Source organism: Apus apus, chromosome 1, assembly GCF_020740795.1.
Source record: "Apus apus isolate bApuApu2 chromosome 1, bApuApu2.pri.cur, whole genome shotgun sequence".
NCBI classification, from domain to species: domain Eukaryota; kingdom Metazoa; phylum Chordata; class Aves; order Apodiformes; family Apodidae; genus Apus; species Apus apus.
Window position 1 is genome coordinate 82,703,146 of NC_067282.1, and position 25,687 is coordinate 82,728,832.

The window sequence follows — 25,687 nt, forward strand, 5'->3', positions numbered from 1 at the left end:
AGCAGCTCACTCAGACCTCACAATCACTGTTCCAGTGAATTTGTTTTCTAGAACCAGTGCATCACTTGCGTTTATTGCTTTTAAAATTTTCATTAGATTGCTTCTGCAGCTGTACATTAGGATTCTACAACATTTTTAGGTTGGTTAAATGCCACATGCCCATATCGGTCACATCTTTTTGTTTACTGGCCTCTCCCTGCACAGTACAGTCCAGCTCTTCCTCCACCTTTCTCTGCTTGGCAGTCACGCTTTCTCTCCCCAGCAAAGAGCAAGAGCATGATGGTGTCCAATGACTGTATCAATAACACAGCAGGGTCCTATGACTTCATTGTTGGTAGTAGAATAGTTAATACTACTTCAGAATGCAAATGAAAAACTTTTGAACTATTCACAGTCTTGAAATGTCTCAAAGTTTTTACAGGCAGCTTGTGAAAAAAGCACTCCTGGGGCAAGAGGGATAGAGGGAATTATCCATGCAATATATAAGGAAAAGTATGCATAATCTCTGGTAGACTTCTTTAAATACTCTGAAACTAAAAATTATGAAACTCATAATTTTACCATAGAAGTGATTTCAAAGGTTACGCGAATTGCCAGCTAATTGTGTATTTTTCACTACATAAAAGATCAGTGAAATGAGAATGGAGATTGTTCAGCATATTAATTCATAGTTATAATTTATTTTACATTTCTGTAATAAAAATACAGGGTTTTTTTTTGCTGTCTAGTAGCAGTAATATGTAGCATTATCTACTATGGTACTGCAGATGTTCGCATATGTATTTTGAGAATGAGTAAAAATTTGAAGTCCCATTACTTTTTTTTCTTTGAAGCAGGTTCTGTGGACACTTCAGACAGAAATTGGGTCTTATCATAATACTCAGAGCTTATCAAAGTTGTGAAGTGCTATGTAAAATAAGCAAATAGAGTAAATGCTTGATAAGTGCTTAACAATCTAAATGCTTTAAAACTTATCATGAAAATTATCTATAATTACACAGACTGAGTGCCAAGAAAAAAACAAACAAAAAAACTCATTTTTGTTCTACTTGTCTCAGTATGCAACAAATAAGTGGAAAAAAAAAATCAAATTACTGGAATATTTGGGCACGATTATGTTGCAGTGCCTTTTACTCAATTTTCCAAATAAACTTTCTTAAACGAAGCTCAAAGAATGAGGTTTAGCCCTAATGTTAAAACATGGTCCTTAATCTCCAAAAGTCACTCATGCATTTAATTTAAAAGAGAGATGCAGATTCCCTGATTTCCATGGGTTTGTTCATAAATGCACAAAGTGTGCAGGTAAACTTTTGCAGGATTTAGCTGGTATCTACACTCTGATTAATGACATATGCCCAGAAGATAAGAAATCAGAGATAATATGAAGGCATCTATCAAAGTGCTAATGTTAACAACATACTGGGTGATTATGTAGTCATAAAACTAATTAAATCAACATGCAATTAGAACTTATGTTTATAATAATGTAAAATTGATGAAAAGTTTTTAAGATTTCAGTACAAAATATACCCTCTGTAAAGTTTAAACTGAGTAACACACTGGTAGATGACCCACCCCATTCTTTCTAATGCTTTTGCCCTACTATGTATGTAAGTAGTGCTTCCAATGCAGCACAGCTCTGCTGTTGATACATCATTTTAGTTTTGATTGCTGAAAGAATAGCTGTGCAATGCAGTCAGAATTCATTCATATTCCTGCAATGTTTAGTGGTCATCATGTATTTTGTGGCACTTATTGCCATAATCTTAAAAAACCCCACTTTTTTACATGCTACACACTTCTATTTCTGTTTTTTAATCTTTATTTTTCTTTCACTAAGATACAATCAATGCTGAGACAGGATTAACATTAATGAAATATCAGAGGATAAAATTGAGATCTTAAAATATAAGATGTTGATTGAAAGAATAAATTTATTAACAAGGGTAAATTAATTTAAAATTAAAGAAAGAACAGGCTTTTCTGACAGAAAAAGCTTCTCTTCTCATGATAACCATCTAGGAAAATTCCAACACATTTACTATGTTAACTAATAAATTAATCATCCACAGTTATTTTTTAACAAGTTCTGAAGTTAGAAGTTAAATTTTATCTGCTGTTCAGACTTATAGAGCTGATCTTTGGAACTCTCAACTGACCAAGAGTAACTCTGAGAACATTTGACCGCAATTTTCATTTCTCCTCTTTTAAGAAGACCTTCTTTTAGCATACTGTTAATATTGCAATATGGCTTAAATAACTGCACTTTTCCAACATCAGTCTTTTAAACACAGTATAAAGGATCATCTTCTAACCCTTACAAAGAGAATTAAAATAGCTTTTTTAAGCACTAAATAGCCATATATTAAAGGAATCCGGCAACTGAGAGGAAGCTATAAGAGTAACACTTCTACACGTTTGTGTGTCTTTTTAAAAATTATATTATGTTCTTTCATAACTTGAATCCTTTGATTATAATTTATTTGGAAGGAAAGATGGCCTAGATTTTCATGTGTGATATTAAATGTAAAACTTAGATCTTTTCAGGAACCTATCTCAACTGGAGGTTTGTTAGTTCTAGTGCAACATCAGGTACATGCTTTTTCACAGGCATGGATGGGAGAATAATAAGGTAGGAGTGACCCCAACCCAGTGGATGCAGTTTCTTCTACAAAAAAAATTCAAATTCTCCTCACAGGTGGGGCAAAGCAAAAGAAACTCTTTTGTGTTCAGATTTTAAGACAGCTTCAAAGACAAAATTGGAACTCGAATTATCCATGAGAAATAAAAACTCTGCACACAAATGTCCTTTTCAGCTTATGCAAAAAGGAACCAAGAAGTGAAATGGGTGCTTCTGAGGAAGGATGATACCCCTGGGGACTGTTAGGTGACACATGATTTGTAGGATGGGAAGCTGCACACTGATTTTCTCTTAAAAATAATTCACCTTAGTGTATAGTCTTAGATGTTAACTCTGGGCTGTCAAGTTGCAGCAGGAAGATGGTAGGACAGATGAGGTGAAAAGTATAGTCTGGAGCTGTGGATACCATGATACAAAACTTAAGGGTGATTGGAACAAAACAGAACAGAAAGAAACAGAACAGAACAGAATACTTGAGGTGGAAAGGACCTACAATGATCATCTAGTCCAACTGCCTGAGAGCTTCAAGGATGACCAAAAGTTAAAGCAGTTGTTAAGGGCATTGTTCAACAGTGACATTGCGACATTGATCACTTCTCTCTTTTGGAAGCTTGTTCCAGTGTTTGACCACCCTCTCAGTAAAGAATTGCTTCCTAGTGTCCAGTCTGAAACTCCCCTGATGCAGCTTTGTACCATTACTACATGTCCTATCACTGGATTCCAAGAATCACACACTTCTCTCTCCTCTCCCCTGTCTCAGGAAGCTTTGGAGAGCAATGAGGTCACCCCTCAGCCTCCTAAACCAGACAAATCCAGAGTCCTTAGCTTCTCAGTTTGATGTATTACTGCCTATTCTAACACTCTGAACAAATACAGCAATTTAAATATGGACATAACTAAAGTATTTCCCCAAGTAAATTACTTAATTTTCAAAATCAGGTAATCAGTTTTAAAAGTGATATAAATAAAAAGTGCTTGCTAATAACAATAAGTGTGATAGAGAAACAAAAGGCTGAAATGGACAACTGTAAATAATCAATATGGAATTTGGAGAGATTACTATGCACAGAAGATTTCATTAATATTAAGCCACTCATTCACTAACGTCTGTGAAAGCATAAAAAATTATCAGCACTATTCTGTAGTCATCAAGTAAAAAGAGCCAAGGGTGTAATATCAACCAAATCCTACCAAATCCTAATCAGAAGAGTTCCAAGGGAATGAAGACTGTATTGTGTATAATCTCTGTTTAAATCACATGCCAGCTGTTGAGAATGTTTAACTTTCATTTACATTGAGATTAAAAGTATAATTTAGTCTTGGTTTTGAACAGAAGTAAGCTCAAATGTTGCTATGCATCCACCATAGATTCAGAAAATTCTTCACAAAATGGCTTAATATGTTAGGATTTTGAAAGTTGTTCAGACAGACTAGAAATTGGAACAATATAAACATGGTTACTAGATGGTAACATAAGACAACTCAGATATATTTTTCAACAAAAAGGTAAAAGAAAAAAAAAACAACAACCCTGAAAGTCTTTTAGCAGCATTAACATCCAAAACTGTAGAATCTGCTCACTGTGTTCTGACTTTGCAACAAACAGCTTAACAGTTCATTACTTTTTAAATAAAACACATTAGAAAATGTGTTTTAGACTGACCATGCTTCGTTCTTACTAGGAAGGACATTTTTCCACAGAAATTGTTTAGTTAGAATTAGTGGACACTACTCAAAAGCACCAGGAAATAAAAAAGCAGACATTTCAATCACACAAAACCAATTAGCACACTTCCCCACAGTCATGATCTAATAGAGGAACTTATGATAATGATAACAACAAGAGTACCATAGGGACTAGGAATCTATAAAACCACTCACAAATTACTTGGCATAAGGTCTTGTGGTTGAGGAGAGCCAACCTGATTGTAATAAGAGACTAATTTCTTCTGAGTGTTACTAACTCCGGAAATACTTGGAACAGATGCTTCAGAGATGAAGTGGAGCGATAGGGCTCTGCAATTCAGTAATTTTTACAAACTTAAACAACCCAGGACTTCTATTGTTTTGTAAAACACACAGTTTATTAAAAGACAATAAAACAAAATGAAATAAAATAAAACTTTAAAAAGACAATCTGACACATGGATGTTCATGTACAATAGCAACACAGCACTCAAAAAGCTGCATTGGTGGAGGTAAAGCAGCTCATGATCGATGGCAGTGATTGCACCAAAGAATCTCAAAGTGTGCAAAAGAATGTAATTCAGCCCAGGAATGGAGTGAATTCCTTTACTGGAGACAGTAATTTTGTCAAACTCAAATCCAAACATTAAAAATGTTCTTCTTTAGTCTGCATCAAAAACTACAGAAAAAGGAAAAATAAAAACCTAAAAAGCAGAAAAGCTTTATGTATTAGCCTTCCAACAATTAATATAGTCATAAAAGCTAGTTTCTGTCATATATGTCCAGGGACCTAGTCTGAAGTCAACGCTAAGGCACTTTGAATTCATTAAAGTGAAAGTTATGTCTTCTCTGCAGGGTGCTGAATGCAGTCCATGACCTGATGTGTATACAGTAGAGACTTGTTAGCTACAAGAAAAGAAGTCTATAAAATAAATATAATGGCTTCTTTAAAATGTCAATCTTCGGGATTTTTCCTTTTTTTTTTTTTTTTTTTTTGATAACCCACAATATATTCTGGCCTTTCTAACCCAAGATACTTGTTTCTTACCCCTTCTGCTGGAAAAGGAAATTGTGTATTAACATAAATTGCTACTCCTGGTACTTCTTTCCCTTGACTGAAGGTTTTCTATTACAGGCTTGCAAGAATTCAGGCTGGAAAGAAATCCAAGCATCTTGATTGAAAGGATTTGATACATTCTTTTCAAATTTATGCTATCTAAATCACAGCAGGATGACTTGTAATCAAAGTTTTTCAAAATTAACATAAATTTGGGGAAAAAGAAAAAGGATATTCAGGCTATTGCAAGTCATCTCATTTAACACAGTTCCTCCAGAATACTATCTTCCTTCTTCTTTAATGATCCCAGTGCTTTCAATTCCAAACTTGGCTCAGTAGGCTATTGAAAAATTGTATTCTTCTTTGAGTGAAAAGTACTTCCTTGTGTTCCTTCTGAATTTCATTTTTTCAGTCACTTCCATTTGTGCTTTCCCATTCAGTCTTTTATACTCAGCCAAACAGTGAGTCAAGTGTTATTAAATAAGGTTTTCCACCCTGTATTTCTCAGAGTAGATGAGTTTGTAATTCTCTCTCAATTTTTACGATGAAAAAAATGAACTCAGCTGTGATTAGGTACAGCCATTTATGACACCAGATATTTCAAACCAGACTTTTCTTCTGCTTCTTTCCTCTAAGGTGTGTTTTAAGCTAATCTTCTAAAATATTAGTATTCACTTTTTCCCACCTTTTTTCACTTCAGCTTTGTTAACTTTTCTTCACTCAATATGACAGCTCCACTGCTGCAAAACATTAGCCTTTGTTTGGTTTGGAGTCTTAGAGCAACAGAACCGTACTAATGCTCTCTTTGTTCTTCTAATCTTTTCCCCTCTCTTAATTGTAACGGAAATACATTTTAACCTGACTGTCAGAAGCACAGTGCAGCCAAGACAAGAAGCAAGCCTTGCACCTCCAGCATTTTGGCATGGTCAACTGAGACGGGCGAGGCATGCAAGGCACTCTGCTGTGGAAAACCACCCGTGTCATGTCTTTACTCAACCTGTTCTTCACTGTGTACACCGGACATTGAAAATAACCCACATAAAGTTTGATGTTCCACGTGGTGGGGAACTTGACCTGGGTCTTCTTTCAGGATATTTTGTATTAAATATCTAAATAACATCACATGCAAAATTCATAGGTCAGATTAAATAGTCTCCAAAGTCACTCTGTAGGTTTTGCTTTTATTTTCTTGTCTGGGGAAATGTTGTGGCTTCAAGTTTGACCAAGGTCATCTTTTATCCAAAAAACTTAATATAATGGTATCAATTCTGCATTTTTTCAGGCTCACACTGGAAGTTATTAACTGTGTTTCAACTGGAATGTCAGAGAAACCAAGAGCAGAGAGAGTAATCTTTTCAGCTTCAAAGGCACACTTGATGACTTCAGTTCACTAGTTAGTGAGATATATGTGCATTTTTTATTAAAGGTATTAGCAATAAATTTGAAACTATAAGCGTTTTTCTCTCTTTTTCTTTCCTCATTTTTAGACACTGTTTCAGTCTTTTTTTTAACATCCCACACGGCCCTGGAAACCCTTGCTTTAGTTGTCCTCATTGTTAACTGTAGCAATACTTAGTTCTATAGTTCTTCTTTTAAAAGTAAAGCAGCTCATCAGTATCCTGACAGCACATTGTGAAAATAAACTTTATGCAGTAACATCTGAAAAAAATATTGGTTTCCACTGGTACCATCTTTGAATACCATAAATATCTCTCTAAATAAAGCAACACTATGTAAGCCTTATGATTTGATATAAATACAGCAACAACATATGCAACAGAAACTATTTGCCTAATCTTGTTATAAGAAATTTATTCTATTTCCATCAAAACTCATAACTGAAGACGGGCTTGGCAACACCTTAAAGACAAACCAAACCATTACATAGAAGAAAGAATATTACAGCCTGTTGACCTGTAGAGGAAATTCTTCAAATACCTGCAGGTCATTTTTAAACTTACTGGGCATTGCTGCCAACACTGACAATACATTAAAAAAAGTGTCTCTCTTTTTGGACTGGAAAATCCTTATCATCTAAACCTCAAAACTACTTGTCAGCCAAATGGGACCAACTCAGGCAACCCATTTGTGAACCAAACTGCCTGTAGAGCTGTAAGTACTTGATCCCAAAAGTCACTTGAAATTAGTGGAATTGTGGCTTTTAAAGCAGCAGTTATGACTATCTTTTATACTATTATTCTGAAAATCACAAAATGATTAAGCAGTATGGAGTATGAAAATCATATGAATAATACAGGTTTCATGTCTGGTTTAGATCTAAAATTTTAAAGTGCCTACACATCAATAAAATCAAGCCCAGTCAGCATGGGTTTATGAAAGGCAGGTCCTGCCTGACAAACTTGATCTCCTTTTATAACCTGATGACCTGACTATTGGACAAGGGAAAGGCTGTGGATATTGTCTATCTGGACCTCCAAAAAGCATTTGACACAGTTCCCCACAGAACTCTCATTAAAAAACTGGCCGCTCATGGCCTGGGTGAGCACACGATCTCTTGGATCAAGCACTGGCTGGACAGTCGGGCCCAAAGAGTGGTGGTCAATAAAGTCAAATCCAGCTGGGGCCAGTCACAAGTGGTGCTCCTCAGGGCTCAGTGTTGGGACCGTTTCTGTTTAACATCTCTATCAATGATCTCGGTAAGGACATAGAGTGTATTATCAGTAAGTTTGCAGATGACATCAAGCTAGGCAGGAGTGTTGATCTGCATGAGGAGAGGGAGGCTCTACAGAGAGACCTGGATAGATTAGATTGTTGGGCTAACGATAGTGGTCTGGGCTTCAACAAGGCCAAGTGCTGGGTCCTGCACTTGGGCCACAACAACCCCAGGCAACGCTCCAGGCTCGGGGAAGTGTGGCTGGAAAGTGTCTGGAAGGAAAGGACCTGGGGGTTCTAATGGACAAGGGGCTGAATATGAGCCAGCAGTGTGCCCAGGTGGCCAAGAAAGCCAATGGCAGCCTGGCTTGTGTTAGAAATAGTGTGACAAGCAGAAGTAGAGAGGTGATTGTCCCCCTGTACTCAGCACTGGTGAGGCCACACCTGGACTGTTGCATCCAGTCTTGGGCACCTCAATTCAAGAGAGAGATGGAGGTGGTGGAGCGAGTACAGAGGAGGGCAACAAGCTGGTGAAGGGCCTAGAGAATCAATCTTATGAAGAACGCCTGAAGCAGCTGGGAATGTTTAGTTTGAGGAAGAGGAGGCTGAGGGGAGACCTCATCAGTCTCTACAACTACCTGTAAGGTCACTGTAGAGGTTGGTGCTGGTCTCTTCACAGGTAATTAGCAACAGAACAAGTGGGAATGGCTTCAAGCTGCAACAGGGAGGGTTTAGACTGAACATGAGGTAAAATTTTTTCACAGAAAGAGTGGTTAGACAGTGGAATATGCTGTCCAGGGAGGTGGTTGAGTCACCATCCCTGGATGAGTTTAAGGGTTTTTTGGATGTAGTGTCGGTGGATATGGTTTAGGGGAGAACTTTGCAGAGTAGGGATGATGGTTGGACTTGGTGATCCCAAGGGTCTTTTCCAACCTGAATAGTTCTATGATTCTATGAAAACACAGGAAACTTTATGACTGAAGTCACCACTCAACTACAAGTCAGATAAAAATGTTCAGAATGGTCAGTATGGTTATAGTCTTTAGTACTTGTTGACTTTGATGTTATACTTTACATAGAAGTGGTGATACTGATGCTTCAGTCCTTCCCATGTGCTTTTTTTGAAAGGCCTTGTAACATTGTGGAGGCTGGGCAGAAGGAGTGCTAGGAACCTACAGCCTGTGGCACCTGAGGGGAAGTCTCAGGATCAATTTAGAGTAAAGGGCTTCCTTGGCAGGCAGTAAGCATGCTTCCAGCAGAAGGTACTCTTAATTTGGAAAATCTCTTGCACTGGCAGCTTACAGTAAAGACTGTTGGACTGCATAATTCATTTACAGTAGAAAAAAACCAACACGGTGTGATCAGAGCTCTGGTTAAGAACATTTGAATTCCTGATGCATTGCTGAAGCCTCTCTGGATCTCTGCTATATAATAGAATCTTTATCAGACCATCAACAAATTGTGATATTTATCTGTACAGCATTGCATTTTGGGTTAAGTGATAATCCATCAAGGCTGGAAATCATTGTGTACGTTTTAAGTTGCATACTTCATTATTGCAAGCTGACAGCTGGAAGGATTTGTTATTACTAGAAATATTTGTTCCAGACACAAAGAGCAGGTTCCTAATATATGATATTATGATACTTCCTTTTCTTTAATGTATTCAGCATGCCTGTATTGTAATCTAAGTCTCATTTATGATGTTCATCTACATGGCAAACTATTCAGAGTGTGATATCTATCTTTATTTGTTCCAGAATGCAACAGCCTCATTTCACGAATAATATGACCAAATAATATATAATAATGACAACGGTCTTCATCTTACGTCATAATAGCTGTTAAGCAGAGAAAACTGCAATTTTCTAAATTGCATATTTCTTCGCTTCAGCTTGTAAAAGATGAAAATTGAAAAGTGAAGGTACATTTCATGGCAAACAAGTTAACTAGCATGATGTGGGTCATGTTGTCAGAATTTTTGTTTGTGGCTAGGCTGCTTTAGTGCCATGCATGCTGACTCAAGGATTACCCTCAGTTTGATATTACAACTATAAAGTATCTCTTAAAAGTATTGGAGAACTGGGAATTCCACACAGAAAAACTTGGGGTTTATTTTGGTATGATCACAATACAAACAACAGGATAGTTCAATTTTTTTAGCATGCAAGTAATAACAGAGTTTTACATTTAGTTTCACACTGCATGAAAAAGCACTTCCTTTCATAACCCCAATCTGATGCTATGTACTGCCCTGTTGTCCTGTTTCCTCTGAGCCACAGGAAGATATCTTTTGTGTATACAACAATATCCACAATTCCCAGCTTTAACTTAAATAAATAGATATTATTTTCATACTACATTTGTACAGCCTCTTCCTCGGAGCTAGTATGATTTTGGTCTATGCTGACTATCAATGTAAGCATATACTGTTATGATTCAGATTCTCTGTGGACATAGAAACCTTCAGAAATTTAGCCAGTAAAGTAATAAACTATTTCCTCATATTTCCATGAACATTTCCTCATATTTCCATGAACAGGACATTGAATCTCCGCTTCATAGGTATACTTTGATACAAAAATTTCAACTGTTTGATCCTAAAACAACTCTTAGATCTTGCCATCTTGCTCTCTGCTCTCTGGGTACATTCGATCTCTGCTTTAGGTTTGTCCTCCTGCTGCAAAGAAGCTTAGGACTTGGCCCAAGGATCCACATGCCTGCTGATGAGTTGAGACACAAGCAGAGCCATGGATGTTTTCTTCCAACATCAAAGCCCTTGGTAGCAGAGAACATATGGAAAAGGAGGCAGAGAGTATTACGCTCCTGCATCTCCCCTCTGCACCTATTAGCTACTAGCAGACCTTAGGAAAATGGGCATCATTTCTTTTCCTTATGTCCTCTACTTAGCCCACACAAGTGCCAAGGAATGGGAGGGCACTTTCTTTTTCTGGCCTCTCTATCAGCTGGTTGCAGATGCTGGCTAGGGAAGGTTTCCCAGCTACTGCTCATCTGCAGCTTGTGCATGTTTCACCTGGGTAACAGATAGCTCTTACCCGAAACAGCCCTGGAGGTTTCAACACTTAGGGAAAGACGCCTGCAGAATAGGCGTGGGATTTCATCATGGTTTAATGTAGTTTTACCATGATTTATTAGCACACCTTCTAAACAGCTGGGAAGCAAGGAGAATGAAAAATAAAGGTAATGAAAGAAGTCAAATCAAGAGATGGCAGTCCTTGTGAGACGGGTGTTAAAGGCTTACATGAATGTCGGGGGCGGGGGGGGAGTGGCGGAAATAATCTAAAGAACTGTTGGTTTGAACCTCAAATTATCTGGCCTCCAGGAAAATCGACAAGTTAGAAAAGCCATTAGGAGATCACTGTAGGAGAAGGGAAGATCACAAAGAAGAAACAAAAACCAGACAGTTGCAATTTTTTTACCTGTATTGAGTAAGACCAGACACAAATTAGATTTTATTTTACTGCTATAAAGTTGTATACAGAACAACTAAGTTTTAGCATGCTGTCATACAAAACTTTTTTTTAACATTAGACAATGTTCATTTTATTTATTATCAGAGTTGAATGCAAGTAAGCTTGCATAACTATATATACTATATAAGTCTACCCTTCTGTCCCTTGTCCCTCACAAATTCTGTAACTTTGTGTTATTCTTTCCTCTGTCAATATGTCAAAGTGATAAGTTATAGTAATCAGATTATGTGAAAAGAAAATGAAATCACATGGAAAGAAATGGTAACATTTAACTTTTTTTATATACCAAAAAAATTGAGGACTACAAGTTCTGTCCATGTAGTTTCTGCATCAGATCTGCCTAAAATTAAATAGATATTATAGTTTATTTGGGGTTTTTTCTCCTCATATAAACTCCAGGTAAAAATGGGATAAAAAAAAAACCTTTTTTTTTTTAGATAAGATGGTTGAATTTTATGCTATTAAATAGAAATATTCACACTTAAATTAGATTCACAAGTTTTCAAAATTATCAAATACTAAGACCCTTTCTTAATCCACTATAAACTCTTCTAAATTTACTCCATGAATCTCCTTTAAGAAATCTTTCTTTTATATCAGAGGCAAAAACAATATAAGCAAAGTGGATTGTCATAAAGCAGGGATTTAATTCATGTATAAATTTGTACATTAATTGACTTTGTGGTCACTCTGACTATTAAATAAACTCTTTAACTTCATTGTGCAGCTGCCTGGGAGCAACATCATATCTCTGCTATATGCAATGACTTTTGGAGATGTTTTTAGGCGTTGCTATATAAAGCTTTGAACATTCTAGCACAGTCATTATATAAGTGAGTCAGCTGAGACTGAATCATCCTGATACATGCAGTCAGACTGAATTGTTCTATCTTTTGATTTTGCTATGCTCTTGCAATGTTACTTTTGTACCAATTTGGAGGGTGGTTGTGAGATTTCAATCTTCAAGAATATGTCAAAATTACTGAGTTTTATAACCTCTGTGGCTTTTTTTTTTTTTTTTCTTGACAGGAAAAGGATTTAAGTGTAAAAAATCACAGGGTGTGTGTGTGGGTGATTAACATAATGCCAGCTGGTGGGATGGTTTTATGTACAAGCTTTTCTCCTCTATGAACCCAGAAACACAGCTGTTCTGACTTGAGGTAGCTTCTCCTAGACTGCTAATCACACTCCCTCTCCACCTATAGGACTTTGAAGGATTGGCAAAGAACCGTCTAAATTAACTTTATGCTAACAAAAAATTTCTCCAAGGGAGTCATCCTTTGTTTCACTACTGGGGACAAATCCACAATTCTCTTGTGCCCCTTCCCAATGACAAAGGGGAGCACTAGCATGGATCTTTGCACAGCTTCCACAAATAACATTGCATAAATCTGCTACAAAGAAATCTACTCATGTAGTGTATAATTAGTCTTTCCATAGTCCTCTAGAATTGTTTCTTCTCATACATTTTATTCTCATTTTGTTGTACATTCTTCATCATGGTTATTAGGCTTTAGGATACCCTTGACAAATATATAAAGGGCAATACTCTTCACCGGCATAAAATTCTGTTTAGATTTTTTGAGTTAGTAGGTAATGTACCAGTAAAAGAATAATTAATTCCTGAAGGACCGAGCACAAAAACAAGCATACATTTGTCTGAGAAAGTGAAAAGTCTGACTAAACATGATGTTTATGAATTATCATGCTGTCATCCAACTGGATCAGTAGCTTTTTTTCATGTTGTTTACTAAATGCCATGCAAATTAAGACAGAGATGGTCACACAGTTCCAGAATTAACTGATGATAGTTTGGAGAAATGTTTTTTCCATCATTAATTCAGGCTTTTGGTAATCATTATGTACAATCATCATAACGCAAAATGCCTTAGATTTACAGACTATATGGGCTCTTTATATCCTGTATCGTATTTCTGTAAAGACATCTCCCATGACTGGATATGAAGTAATATACCCTCAAGGTGGACTATATAAAAGTCACGCAGAATAATGTTTTGTAGAATTTACTTGAGGTGATTCGTAAGTATCAAGTAATAATTTTAGAATATAATTAGTTATATGCATCCATCAAGAATATTATGTCAGCTATTGGAAATCCAGTTCAAAGATACTACTTTTGTAGTATATACTACCTTATCATCTGGAGCAAACTTCAGTTTAATTAAGACTTAATCAAACCAGATTTGATAAAGATAAAAGAGAAATGCTGCTTCCAATGTGGGTGGAAGCCAAAACATAACAAAAAATTGTTTTGAAGGTTTAAAATATATTAATTGCTTCTTAACTTTATGTCCTTACGTAGTCCTTGATGTTATATTTCTTACTGGAAAAAGAAGAAGAGTCAAAGGAAAATATGTTTATATCGTACTTTTTGCTCTGCCAGAAACAGATATAACTGAAAAGCTAGTTCTCTATAAAACAGCTCTTTTGCAGCTTGTACCTCTGTTGTGTAGGTGCTTTGACAACCTAGACAAGGTTCAGTCTAGTATTTCAAAGTAGCGGAACTCTGCTTTCATAACATTCACTGTAAGTTTAAGAACATCATTTTTTTATGGGTTCAAGAGAGAAAGGGAAGGAAGAGACTTAAGGAGAGAGTCATGTCCATTTCCCTCTGCCATGAAAATCAAGCATTTTTAAAGAAAGCAAGGATGAAGGAAGTTGTAGAACTTCAAAGAGCTCCACTGTGTCACTGCTCCCATGCATTTAGAGAGCTTCCCTACTAAATGCTTTTGCCACTAATTCAGTGGATTCTTTTTCCCCATTGAACTTGGAAAATAATTTGTCATCAGAGTCATACTGACTTTTCTTTTTTGAAAGCAAAACCAAACACACTGGTATCTTCAGCTTCCTCACAGCGCATGTCTCTAAACTTCCTATCCTTGTTGTTCTTTGATCTGTCTCTACTTGTGGTCATCCTTCAGAGTGACACCCCTATCAGAAACAGCACTCCAATTGTCATCCTTTGCTGTATAAAACACCAAGTACTTCAGCCTTGTTCTAATAATTCATTTATAGGATCACTGCATTTCCTTATTTTTGTCTTTCATCTAATGTGTTTCTGAATCCTTTTTTTTGTTAAATTTCTCACACCTTGCTAGTTGCAATTGCTTTTGCATGTTGTTGTTTCTGATGTTATGCCTGGTTTCCTGTTTCTTCCACACTGATATACTATATGGCTTATTATAGTAATTTCATGTTTTCCCTTATTTTTTTTTGGTTCTTGATTTCTTACATTTTTAGAAAGACAACTTCACTAGCCTATTACATGTATACTATTTTTCAACACAAGAACAGAACTGTTTCTTTTCAAGAAACTGTTTTCCCACACTCCTTTGTTTCCTAGATTGTCTGCGCAAGAGACCATATCTACCACTTCCTTGAGGCTGAAGTGGTCTTCTCAGACATTTTGCTGAAGTCACTTCTTTTTTCTGGGAAATGTGAGTGCTCATGTTTTAGTGATTGATCACCCTCTATTTCTTCACATTTCCTTTTTTTACTTTCTCTTAAAGCAGTATTTCTTTGTTACTGAAGCATCAAATTGCATGCCTTCTCCTATGTTTTAGAGCTGAAGCTCAGAAGAGCGTTCTCTTTTTCCAGATCTTTCTCTCGATGCTTGACATACAAATGGTGAAAATGAACACTCCAGAGTAAGGTAAATGAGGTCAGGTCCTAACCCACACTTAAGAGGTAACAGAATTCCTTAACAGCATTGGTATGCTGAATATACAGGCACTTCAGTGGCACAGTTTAGTTATGACTGCATAATGAGAAGAAAAAATCAATTCATTAGAGACAGCAAACACCAATATGGCACACCAAGCACTTTCTCCTTCTAGTATCCAAGCCCTGCATAATGGACTTGCATTTAGCTCAGCTTACTCTTGCAAGTAAAGCAGGTCACTAAAACTGACTCCTAGCAATGGTTCCAGAAAGAAAAGATTTCATAACTTTGTCTTAACTTTCCTGAGAAAATAATACTTTGTCATGTGACTACTTGCAGTGTGGTAAGTGTACATTATTTGCTCTCTCCTTGCATAATGAAGGCCTTCAACAGACCACATAGGAACCTTCTGCCATTTCACACACCATAAGAGATTACTAGATACGAAGAAGTTGATAATATACAAAACCTTACACATATCTTGGCCATTGAAAAGTTATCTGATCAGTCAGTGAATACAAAAGTAAAATTAAGTTTTATATTTGGCTCATAATAAAGCAAAGCATTACTAGAAATATTTAAAAAGCTGTAACAGACAAAAATCCAACCAGATGGGGGCAGGCAGAGAGAAATTTCAGGTCACTTACTCTAGTTCTCATAAGATAAAGATACTCTTTAAGTTATGAATACCATAAATTATAAAAGACTATCAGGGGTGATGTAATGCAATGCCTCTTTGTTATCAAGCAACATCGCATGAAGAGTAATTCCAGTGCCAAGACACCTGTCTTGTTTTAAACATTAGCACCCAAAATAACCAGTCTTAAAAGGTCATGTTTATTTAAAAATAGCTTGCTTGCATTTTACATTAAAGTTAATTTACTAACCTTAAAAAAAATTAAATGCAAATGTATACAAATAATTTAAGCATCCTGTCAAAGTTCACAGACACTCTGCTAGAGCAATTCAAGGTCATATGAAATCTTTCTTAACCATATATCATCTGGCGAAATACTCTATTATATATATTGAATTAAAGAGCCTCGTGAGCAATTTCTGTCTTTCTTAAAAATTAAACCTATAATTTTCTGTTTCTAATGTGTTTTTCAGGCCATAACAAAGAAGCATACTGTACCTCTGGTGCTGATGGCTGTTGCGGTTGTTGTGCTGGTTGTTAAGGCTACAGTGGTTGTGACTGTTGCAGTGGTAAGGGAGGGGATGACAGTAGTGGGAAGCAAAGTGTTGAAAACATCTGGTGAGTGGAAAAAAAATATAAAATAAAATCATATCATGCAAACAAAGGAGAAACATAACAGTGGTTTAATTTGTAAATACAAGTATGTTGAAAAATGACTAAATTAAAACATGATTAACATAAATTATTACAGGTACAACAGAGTACCTTGAAATTCTTGACATTATATCACTCTCAATTTTTATAATAATTCTTCTAGCATATGGAATGTAAAACACAGTTAAAATGACCAAGTTTCCATAGATCTGGAGAGTGACTGTTTAAGTGGCAAGAATCCGTTTCTTCATTGAGCCATTTTAAATGTCTCATATAGTAGAAACCATACATGGATGAAACATGCTGTGTCAGAGTGGGAGATGAAAAAAACAACACCATCATGCTAAAATAAACACACACATATTAACAAGAAATGGCTGTATGTTAAAACACCCACTTTCAGACAGACTGAATGGAGGGAAAAAGGGGAGAAAATGCTACTAACTATAGGAGCTGCTTTTTCCGGATTGCTTTTCTTCTTCCCACACATTTGTTTAAGACACAGTTGTCGATGAGATCCAGAGCAGAGTATATTTCAAAATCTTTACCCTAATTAGCAGGAACAGCCATCTTTCAGTCACCCTCAACACTTCAAATTTATTGTCAAAACACACAATTGAATTTCTCTAAAACCACTTAGAACTAAAAATCAGAAATGCTAATAATATTGCCCTTTAAAACCCTATGTAGACAAGTGTGAAAAAATGCATAGCCCTGATGACAGCATCCTACAAATCCCTTCAGCTTTTGATCAAGTAAGTGCAGGTATGCCAGGCTTAAGTATGCTGCTGCTCTGCTGCAAAGGAACAAACAATGTCTGCTGCAAAATGCTTCAGTACAAAGCAGAACATAACCAGAGGTACAGATAGAAAATACTTTGATTACACTGCCAAAAGCAATAAAGACCAGTATCACTTTGCTTATAAGGTGATTGCAGGTTTTAAAGAACAAACAAAAGCCCTGAAGAGAACTAGAGAAAAGCACTTCTGTGAGGATATGAAAAGTATCTGACATTTTTCAGATTATTTATACTGCAGGACTAAAAGCAAAGGACTAGTTTCTCAGCAGTTGATGGTGAGTAACCCATCCCACTCTGATTTCAGTTAAAATATTTCTGAAGAGTGCTATTCAATGCAATAAAAGAGTAAAAATCCATCCCACGATCTGTCTTCCCTTGCTGTGGAAAGAAATGCACTTGGTGTCTGAGTACCATCAATTCTGACTGAAATCAATGGAAGCTGAAGTAGCACAGAGCACTACAGTATTGGGCCCTATAGAACACATTACAGCCACAGGGTCCTTGAGTTCAGCATTGCATAATTACTGTCTTAGAACTTCAACTTAGCGTGCTTACCTTATTTTTGTTATGCATGACAGATTATTTTGCCACTTCAAAAGTCTCCATGTCAGTTAACTTCTATGAGTCATCTACAATTTTCTGTATTCCTCTGGCTTTGATAAACACCAGCACTATTCTCTCTGGAATCTATACTTGTGGGATTTTACACTTTCAAAGCCATCAGAAAATGGCATGGGACCCCTCTTTCATCTGTTGTACACTGATATTTACTCTGTTTCTCTGTACAAAACATTACCAAGGCAGAAAAATTTAAATAGGCTTCTAAAAAACCCCACAGTGTAGCCACATTAATCACCAGGAAAAATGGTAACATCACCTGGAGTGCAAGTACCACAATAATTAAACAGAACTGAGTATAACTGAGTCCTGGGCTGCATCCAAAGAAGTGTGGCCAGCAAGTCAAGGGAGGTGATTCTCCTCCTTGGCTCTCATGAGACCCCACCTGCAGTACTGTGTCCAATTCTGGAGCCCCCAGCATAAAAAGGACATGGAACTCTTGGAGAAGGTCCAAAGAAGGGCCAGGAAGATGATCTGAGAGCTGCAGCACCTCTCCTATGAGAACAGGCTCTGAGAATTGGGGCAGTTCAGCCTGGAGAAGAGAAGGCTCTGGGGAGACCTGGCTTAGTGAGAAGTGTCCCTGCCCATGCAGAGGGGTTGGAACTAGATGATCTTTAAGATCCCTTCCAACTCAAACCACACTATGATTCTATGATTCTATGACAACAAATAGTAGGGAGAAAAAAAAAGTTAAAAAGATACTTCACATGGACTGACCTATGCAATTGCTTCTCATAAAGGGAAACTCCTTCCCTGATAAATATCTGCTAAAACCTAAATCAAACAGGAAAAAACACACTTACTTTATATGGAAAGCAAAGCCTTGTTTATTAATAAAGCTTTACAAATCAGTCTTCTATGCAAAACCCAATTAGTGTGACTTATGGTTCCATTAATTATCTTTCTTAATATGCTGTTTATTTAAGACTATGCAATGGCAAGTTAACTGCAAGCGGCAAATACAGTATATGGCAGTGCTTTCCAGTCTGCAAACATAGTGTCTGCCTATTTTACCACATAATAGCTTTAATGAGCCATTGATGAATTTAGATGTTCATTGCTTTCTTGTTTCTCTTCTGATTGAAGTATTTCCAACAAGATTTCTTATTTCAAAAGAAAGACTACCTAGGAAACAGACTAGTTAACAAGAACTAAGATATATCAGTATTTTAATACAGATGTGATAAATTAATCTTTTCTGATAAGATCAAGAACAATGAAAATTTGTGCAGAAATTAGTTTCCTGACCAAGGTCACAAATGCTGATGCCAAACAACAAAACGGCAGCTTGGCAGAAGCCTCAAAGGAAAACATGTTCTCAAAAGAAACATAAATACAAGCAATAGCATGGACTTTGCTTCTGTCTTAGAAGAGTAAGGTGAAATTCACCATGCAAATTACTGCAGTTGGTCTGCTTTGTTCACAGCATTACAATGACTTGCTCTCAAAGACTACAGTACAAGATAACAACCAGGAATCAGCAGTCTGAAGAGCACTGCATTGCCCAAGCAATGAAATCGAATTCTGCTCCGGACTCTAGAAATGCCTGGTTTGTATCTGCTTGGATTTGAGGGTTTGCCCATTAGAATTGCTTCTTTAATGACACCAGAGTGTGCAGAAGGAAGGTACGGGTAAAGTAACAGGATAGCCCAGAGCTCTCCAGACAACACATTTTTGAACTCCTGGACCATATCCCATCCTTAAACCCTTCTTTGGACAGCTCAAATAAATGTAGATTAGCATTGACAAAGTCCCTTGGGAGGCTGCCTTGAAGGATAAAGGAGTCCAGGAAGGCTGGACGTACTTCAAGAAAGAAGTTTTAAAGGCACAGGAGCAGGCTGTCCCCGTGTGCTGAAAAACCAGTAAGTGGGGTAGCAGACCAGCCTGGCTAAATAGGGACCTTTGGCTGGACTTTAGGAACAAAAGGAGAGTCTATAACCTTTGGAAGAAGGGACAGGTCACTCATGAAGTCTATAAAGACGAAGTGAACCTATGCAGGGAGAAAATTAGGAGAGCCAAAGCAGAGCTAAAGCTCAAACTAGCTACAGCTGTTAAGGATAATAAAAAAGGTTTCTACAAGTTCATTAACAGCAAAAGGAGGATTAGGGAAAATCTCCATCCTTTATTGGATGCAAAGGGAATCTTAGTAAAAAAGGATGAGGAAAAGGCTGAGGTGCTCAACACCTACTTTGCCTCAGTCTATAGCAGTGGAACTAGCTGTTCCATGGATATATAGCCACATCAGCTAGGAGACAGGGAATAAGTGCAGAATGAGGTCATCACAATTAAAGAGGAAGTGGTCAGACCTACTACACCACTTAGACACACACAAGCCTATGGGACTGGATGGGCTACATCCAAGGGTGCTTAAAGAGTTGGCAGACGTGATCGCCCGGCCACTTTCCATTATTTACCTGAAGTCCTGGCTAACTGGGGAGGTCCCAATGGACTGGAGAGGAGCAAATGTAACACCCATCTATAAGACAGGCAAAAAAGAAGATCTAGGAAACTATAGACCTGTCAGTCTGACCTCAGTACCAGGGAAGGTCATGGAGCAGATCATCTTGAGTGTTATTAGAAGACTTAGAGAGGACAACCAGGGGATCAGGCCCAGTCAACATGGGTTTATGAAAGGCAGGTCCTGCCTGACAAACCTGATCTCCTTTTATAACCTGATGACCTGACTATTGGACAAGGGAAAGGCTGTGGATATTGCCTATCTGGACCTCCAAAAAGCATTTGACACAGTTCCCCACAGAACTCTCATTAAAAAACTGGCCGCTCATGGCCTGGGTGAGCACACGATCTCTTGGATCGAGCACTGGCTGGACAGTCGGGCCCAAAGAGTGGTGGTCAATAAAGTCAAATCCAGCTGGGGCCAGTCACAAGTGGTGTTCCTCAGGGCTCAATGTTGGGACCGTTTCTGTTTAACATCTCTATCAATGATCTCGGAAAGGACAAAGAGTGTATTATCAGTAAGTTTGCAGATGACATCAAGCTAGGCAGGAGTGTTGATCTGCATGAGGAGAGGGAGGCTCTACAGAGAGACCTGGATAGATTAGATTGTTGGGCTAATGATCGTGGTCTGGGCTTCAACAAGGCCAAGTGCTGGGTCCTGCACTTGGGCCACAACAACCCCAGGCAACGCTACAGGCTTGGGGAAGTGTGGCTGGAAAGTGTCTGGCAGGAAAGGACCTGGGGGTTCTAATGGACAAGGGGCTGAATATGAGCCAGCAGTGTGCCCAGGTGGCCAAGAAAGCCAATGGCAGCCTGGCTTGTGTTAGAAATAGTGTGACAAGCAGAAGTAGAGAGGTGATTGGCCCCCTGTACTCAGCACTGGTGAGGCCACACCTGGAGTGTTGCATCCAGTCTTGGGCACCTCAATTCAAGAGAGAGATGGAGGTGGTGGAGCGAGTACGGAGGAGGGCAACGAAGCTGGTGAAGGGCCTAGAGAATCAATCTTATGAAGAACGCCTGAAGCAGCTGGGAATGTTTAGTTTGAGGAAGAGGAGGCTGAGGGGAGACCTCATCAGTCTCTACAACTACCTGAAAGGTCACTGTAGAGAGGTTGGTGCTGGTCTCTTCACAGGTAATTAGCAACAGAACAAGTGGGAATGGCTTCAAGCTGCAACAGGGAGGGTTCAGACTGAACATGAGGTAAAATTTTTTCACAGAAAGAGTGGTTAGACACTGGAATAGGCTGCCCAGGGAGGTGGTTGAGTCACCATCCCTGGATGAGTTTAAGGGTCGTTTGGATGTAGTGTTGGTGAACATGGTTTAGGGGAGAACTTTGCAGAGTAGGGATGATGGTTGGACTTGGTGATCCCAAGGGTCCTTTCCAATATGATTGGTTCTATGATTCTATAGTTCTATGATTTTGAAAATACCTGAGTCCCACATTCAGAAGACTTAATGTGTATGGGGTGCCTCAGTCCTACCAAGTCTGACAGAAAAGCTCCGTATCCATTCTTCCAAGAAGATTTATGGATTTTCATGAAAACTTTATTTTTCTTTGCCTTGAAAATGCTTTTGTGTAAAAGAATGTAGAATATGCACTTTGGAAAAAAGAGAAGTGAGGTGCAGTGCCCCCCCATTGTGTTTCATAGGTGTAGGAGGTCGGTGGGTTTAGTAGGCCCTAAAATCAGACAGATGACAGATACTCAACAGCACAGGCTTCTGTTTAAGGCATATGAGTCACTGTGTTTTAAAGAAGGTGTACTGTTTCATCTTCATGCCACAAAAGGCAATTATGATTTCACTTCTTTCTAGTCCTGTAGGACCTTTTGGTCATTGGTTTTAGTGCAGGGCATGCCTACCTTATACTACTGACAAGGCATGCATTACATTATCCCCAGCTCCCTGTTGGCAGCTGCTCAGAAACATGCTATGAAACAGACTACATAGATTTGTCCTCTTGAGTTCTCTGTCAAGAAGGATCATAAGAAAATGGATTCGCAGATTTTTTTCCCAAGAAACCTGTGTTGGAGTGAAACTTAATTCCATTTTATGGTCTTGCAATTTCTGAGTACACAATGTTCAGCTGAAAACACTTTTTTTATAACTCTCGTGTCACTAAATACCAAGAACCAGTGTGACCAAGAGACCCGGTAGAGTGGAACTTATTAATCCAAGTGGGCATACCCAAATCAATGCACCAGATCACTATTTCAATAATACTAGGTATTAATCCTTAGCCTCCTGTGAAGCAGAAAATAGTTATATTTTGCAGATGGGGAACCGAAGAAGATAGAAAAGCCATGCTCAGAGATCTAGAAGTCAGGTAACAATTGTCATAATTAATTTTGAAACTTCAGTCCTAACATGAATGTTTGTTGACAGACAGATATTCCATCAAAAATTCAATAATGTATTTAAGTTCGTATTAATTTAATCACCTTGCTACCTCTGAAATACAAACAATTCACAGAGAACTAATACTTTCCACAAAAGTTATTTGAAACAGAAAAGGAGTTAGACTTTGTGCCAAGGGGAGTTGCTGACTCCACTCCTAACACTTTTTCACATATGTTCCCACAGTTTATACAGGTAAGACATGAACTGCATTTTCAATGAAAGAGACGGGCTCCTAACATCTCTCTACTGGCACAGTGGGGTTTGAGATAAGCTGCAAAAGCTCAGCCAAGAATTCTCTTTTCAGCGAGGACCCGAAATAATGTCACAGTTCAGCAGATGCAGAGAAATGCACTTGGAAGATTTTAGAAAGGCATTCTTCATGACCACTACTCTGTTAGCATGCCATCAAGCTACACGAGCACTGGCAAGGCGAAGGCAGACAGCAAGTAATCTGATTGCTGATTGTGAGCAGACAGTGGAAAAAGGAGGAGAATGCAACGCTTGGCTTAGTCTGGAGGCTGCACTTTAGCAGAGGCACAGATGTAGTCTGTTTATGAGTAGCAGAATAGTGTTGTACAAGATTGGCTCAAAACGCTGGCAAGCCCTGCCTGATCAAAATTTCCTGTCCGTCTCTCCTTCTTTCTTGAATTGATGACGCATTCTTCTTACTAAGGCAGGAGACATTCATCCATTTAAGTGCAGGGAGCTTGGACAATTTACTCTCGCTGCTGATTTGGCCCTAAGCGCTTTTACTCTCCATTTCCAAAGAAATGAGAAATGGTTCTGTTTGGTTTAGCGGGCTTATGTGAAAGATAGATCTGACCTATTGAAAATATTTTACTTGCCTGCTAAAAACAAAACCGATATTCTGAAGTGACTGAGCACAATTCAGACAACAATAGCTGCAGTTGATAAAAATGTAAAGGCTTTTGTTTCTAGCTTGACAAAGGCTGACAGAAAAATTAAAGGACAAAGTGATAATGATGGATGGCCCTTGCTGTATTTTGACTGAGAATGAAAGAAATTTTAATGGTAAACTGAACTGAGTGATGACCTACCTGGGAAACAATCTCACTACTCTGTGCAAAATTTAATCAGTCTGTGGTATGTAGTACTAAATAATTTAACAAGGTTTTAAATTCAAAGGGAGCCGCATTTAGCCTTGCTCCAAGAAAACAGGATTGAACAAAAAGATCATTCAGCTTGAATATCATGTGCCAATAGCTCCTTAGCACTTAGACTGAATGATCATCAAGGCTCACACACATGAGGTCAAGGGGTTCTTCTTACTAGCTGATTCAGATTTATGAAACTCAGAAATGGCAATTATGTGCTTGACATTTTTGCTAGCAAATCAGGTATCATTAAAAAATATCCAAACCCTTTTAACAAAAGCTCCATGTAGATGCAGATCCCCAGTTAAAAACATTAGAGACTTCCAGTGGATGAATTCCTAACGCAAGATATACAGCTGGGCTAAAATGGCGAGGCAGCTTAGAAAGAAAGGAAATTCATATAGCCCCATGATTCTAAGACTTCTAATGAGCCAGCAGATGATATTAAATGTTAGAAGATGTGGGACAGCTCACTAAAGTTTGAGTAAGCATAGTTTGGTTGCACAGTCAGGACAGAGAAAAAAAAATTTAAAAAGTGTTAAGAGATACTAGGATTTGGATCTCGTTGCTCTTTTTTCATAAGTTAGAAACTGGGAAGAACAATAGTTCTCTCTGAAGTATTAAAAAGTATTACAAAATTACAGCTAAAAAAGACAATGTCTCCTTTTATTTTCAAAGACCTAAGAAAAAAATTGTATCTACACATCCCTGACTCAAATTCTATCATTAGAAAATTAGGAATATAACTCAAAACAACAAAGCCCATTTCAATATTCGTACGTACCACCAGCAACATGGTGTCATCCCAAATCACTTAAAAGTTCATCCTTTAAAATGAGGACCTGATATCACATCATGGCACATTTTAGAACACATGCTCTGACCACAATTGCTTATGACAAAATAAAAAATGTGATGAACACAAAAAGCAAGGTGTAGTAGCAAGTTATTTCTGATTATGCTGTCTCATTGACATTCAAAACACGAAGAAAAAGTGTCTAACCACTCTTTCTGTGAAAACTTTTTTCCTAATGTTCAGTCTAAACCTACCCTGTTGCAGCTTGAAGCCATTCCCACTTGTTCTGTTGCTAATTACCTGTGAAAAGAGACCAGCACCAACGTCTCTACAATGTTCTTTCAGGTAATTGTAGAGACTGATGAGGTCTTCCCTCAGCCTCCTCTTCCTCAAACTAAACATTCCCAGCTGCTTCAGGCGTTCTTCATAAGATTGATTCTCTCGGCCCTTCACCAGCTTCGTTGCCCTCCTCTGTACTCACTCCACCACCTCCATATCTCTCTTGAATTGAGGTGCCCAAAACTGGACGCAATACTCCAGGTGTGGCCTCACCAGTGCTGAGTACAGGGGGACAATCACCTCTCTACTTCTTCTGGTCACACTATTTCTAACACAAGCCAGGCTGCCATTGGCTTTCTTGGCCACCTGGGCACACTGCTGGCTCATATTCAGCCCCTTGTCAATTAGAATCCTCAGGTCCTTTTCTGCCAGCAGGACAGCTATGAGAAACATGGTGGGATGACTGTCACAACTAGAATGCTGCAATGAATGGATATAAGCTCTTCAGAAGGGATAGCAGGGAAGGAGAGGCAGAGGTGTGTCTGTATATGTTAGGGAGTGTTTTGATTTTATAGAGCTTGATTCTGGCGTTGGTGAAGTTGAGTGTTTATGGGTAAGGATGAAGGGGAAGGCAAATGAGGCAGAGACCCCACATGGAGCACTGTGTCCAATTGTGGAGTCCTCGACATAAGAAGGACATGGAACTCTTAGAGAAAGACCAAAGAAGGGCCACGAAGATGATCCAAGGGCTGGATCACCTCT

General features: G+C 38.1%; 1 protein-coding gene across 3 annotated transcripts in view; it reads right to left on the reverse strand.

Moving 5' to 3' along the window:
* CADM2 (cell adhesion molecule 2) overlaps window positions 1-25,687 on the reverse strand; it is a 700,736-nt gene that overhangs the window by 31,393 nt on the left and 643,656 nt on the right. For 2 of the 3 annotated variants that reach the window (XM_051629647.1, XM_051629656.1), the window contains one exon: window positions 16,309-16,425. The exons of the other annotated variant lie outside the window; for it this stretch is intronic. In XM_051629647.1, the coding sequence (XP_051485607.1) occupies window positions 16,309-16,425 (117 nt within the window). The remainder of the gene's footprint in view (window positions 1-16,308; window positions 16,426-25,687) is intronic. 3 annotated transcript variants of the gene reach the window in all.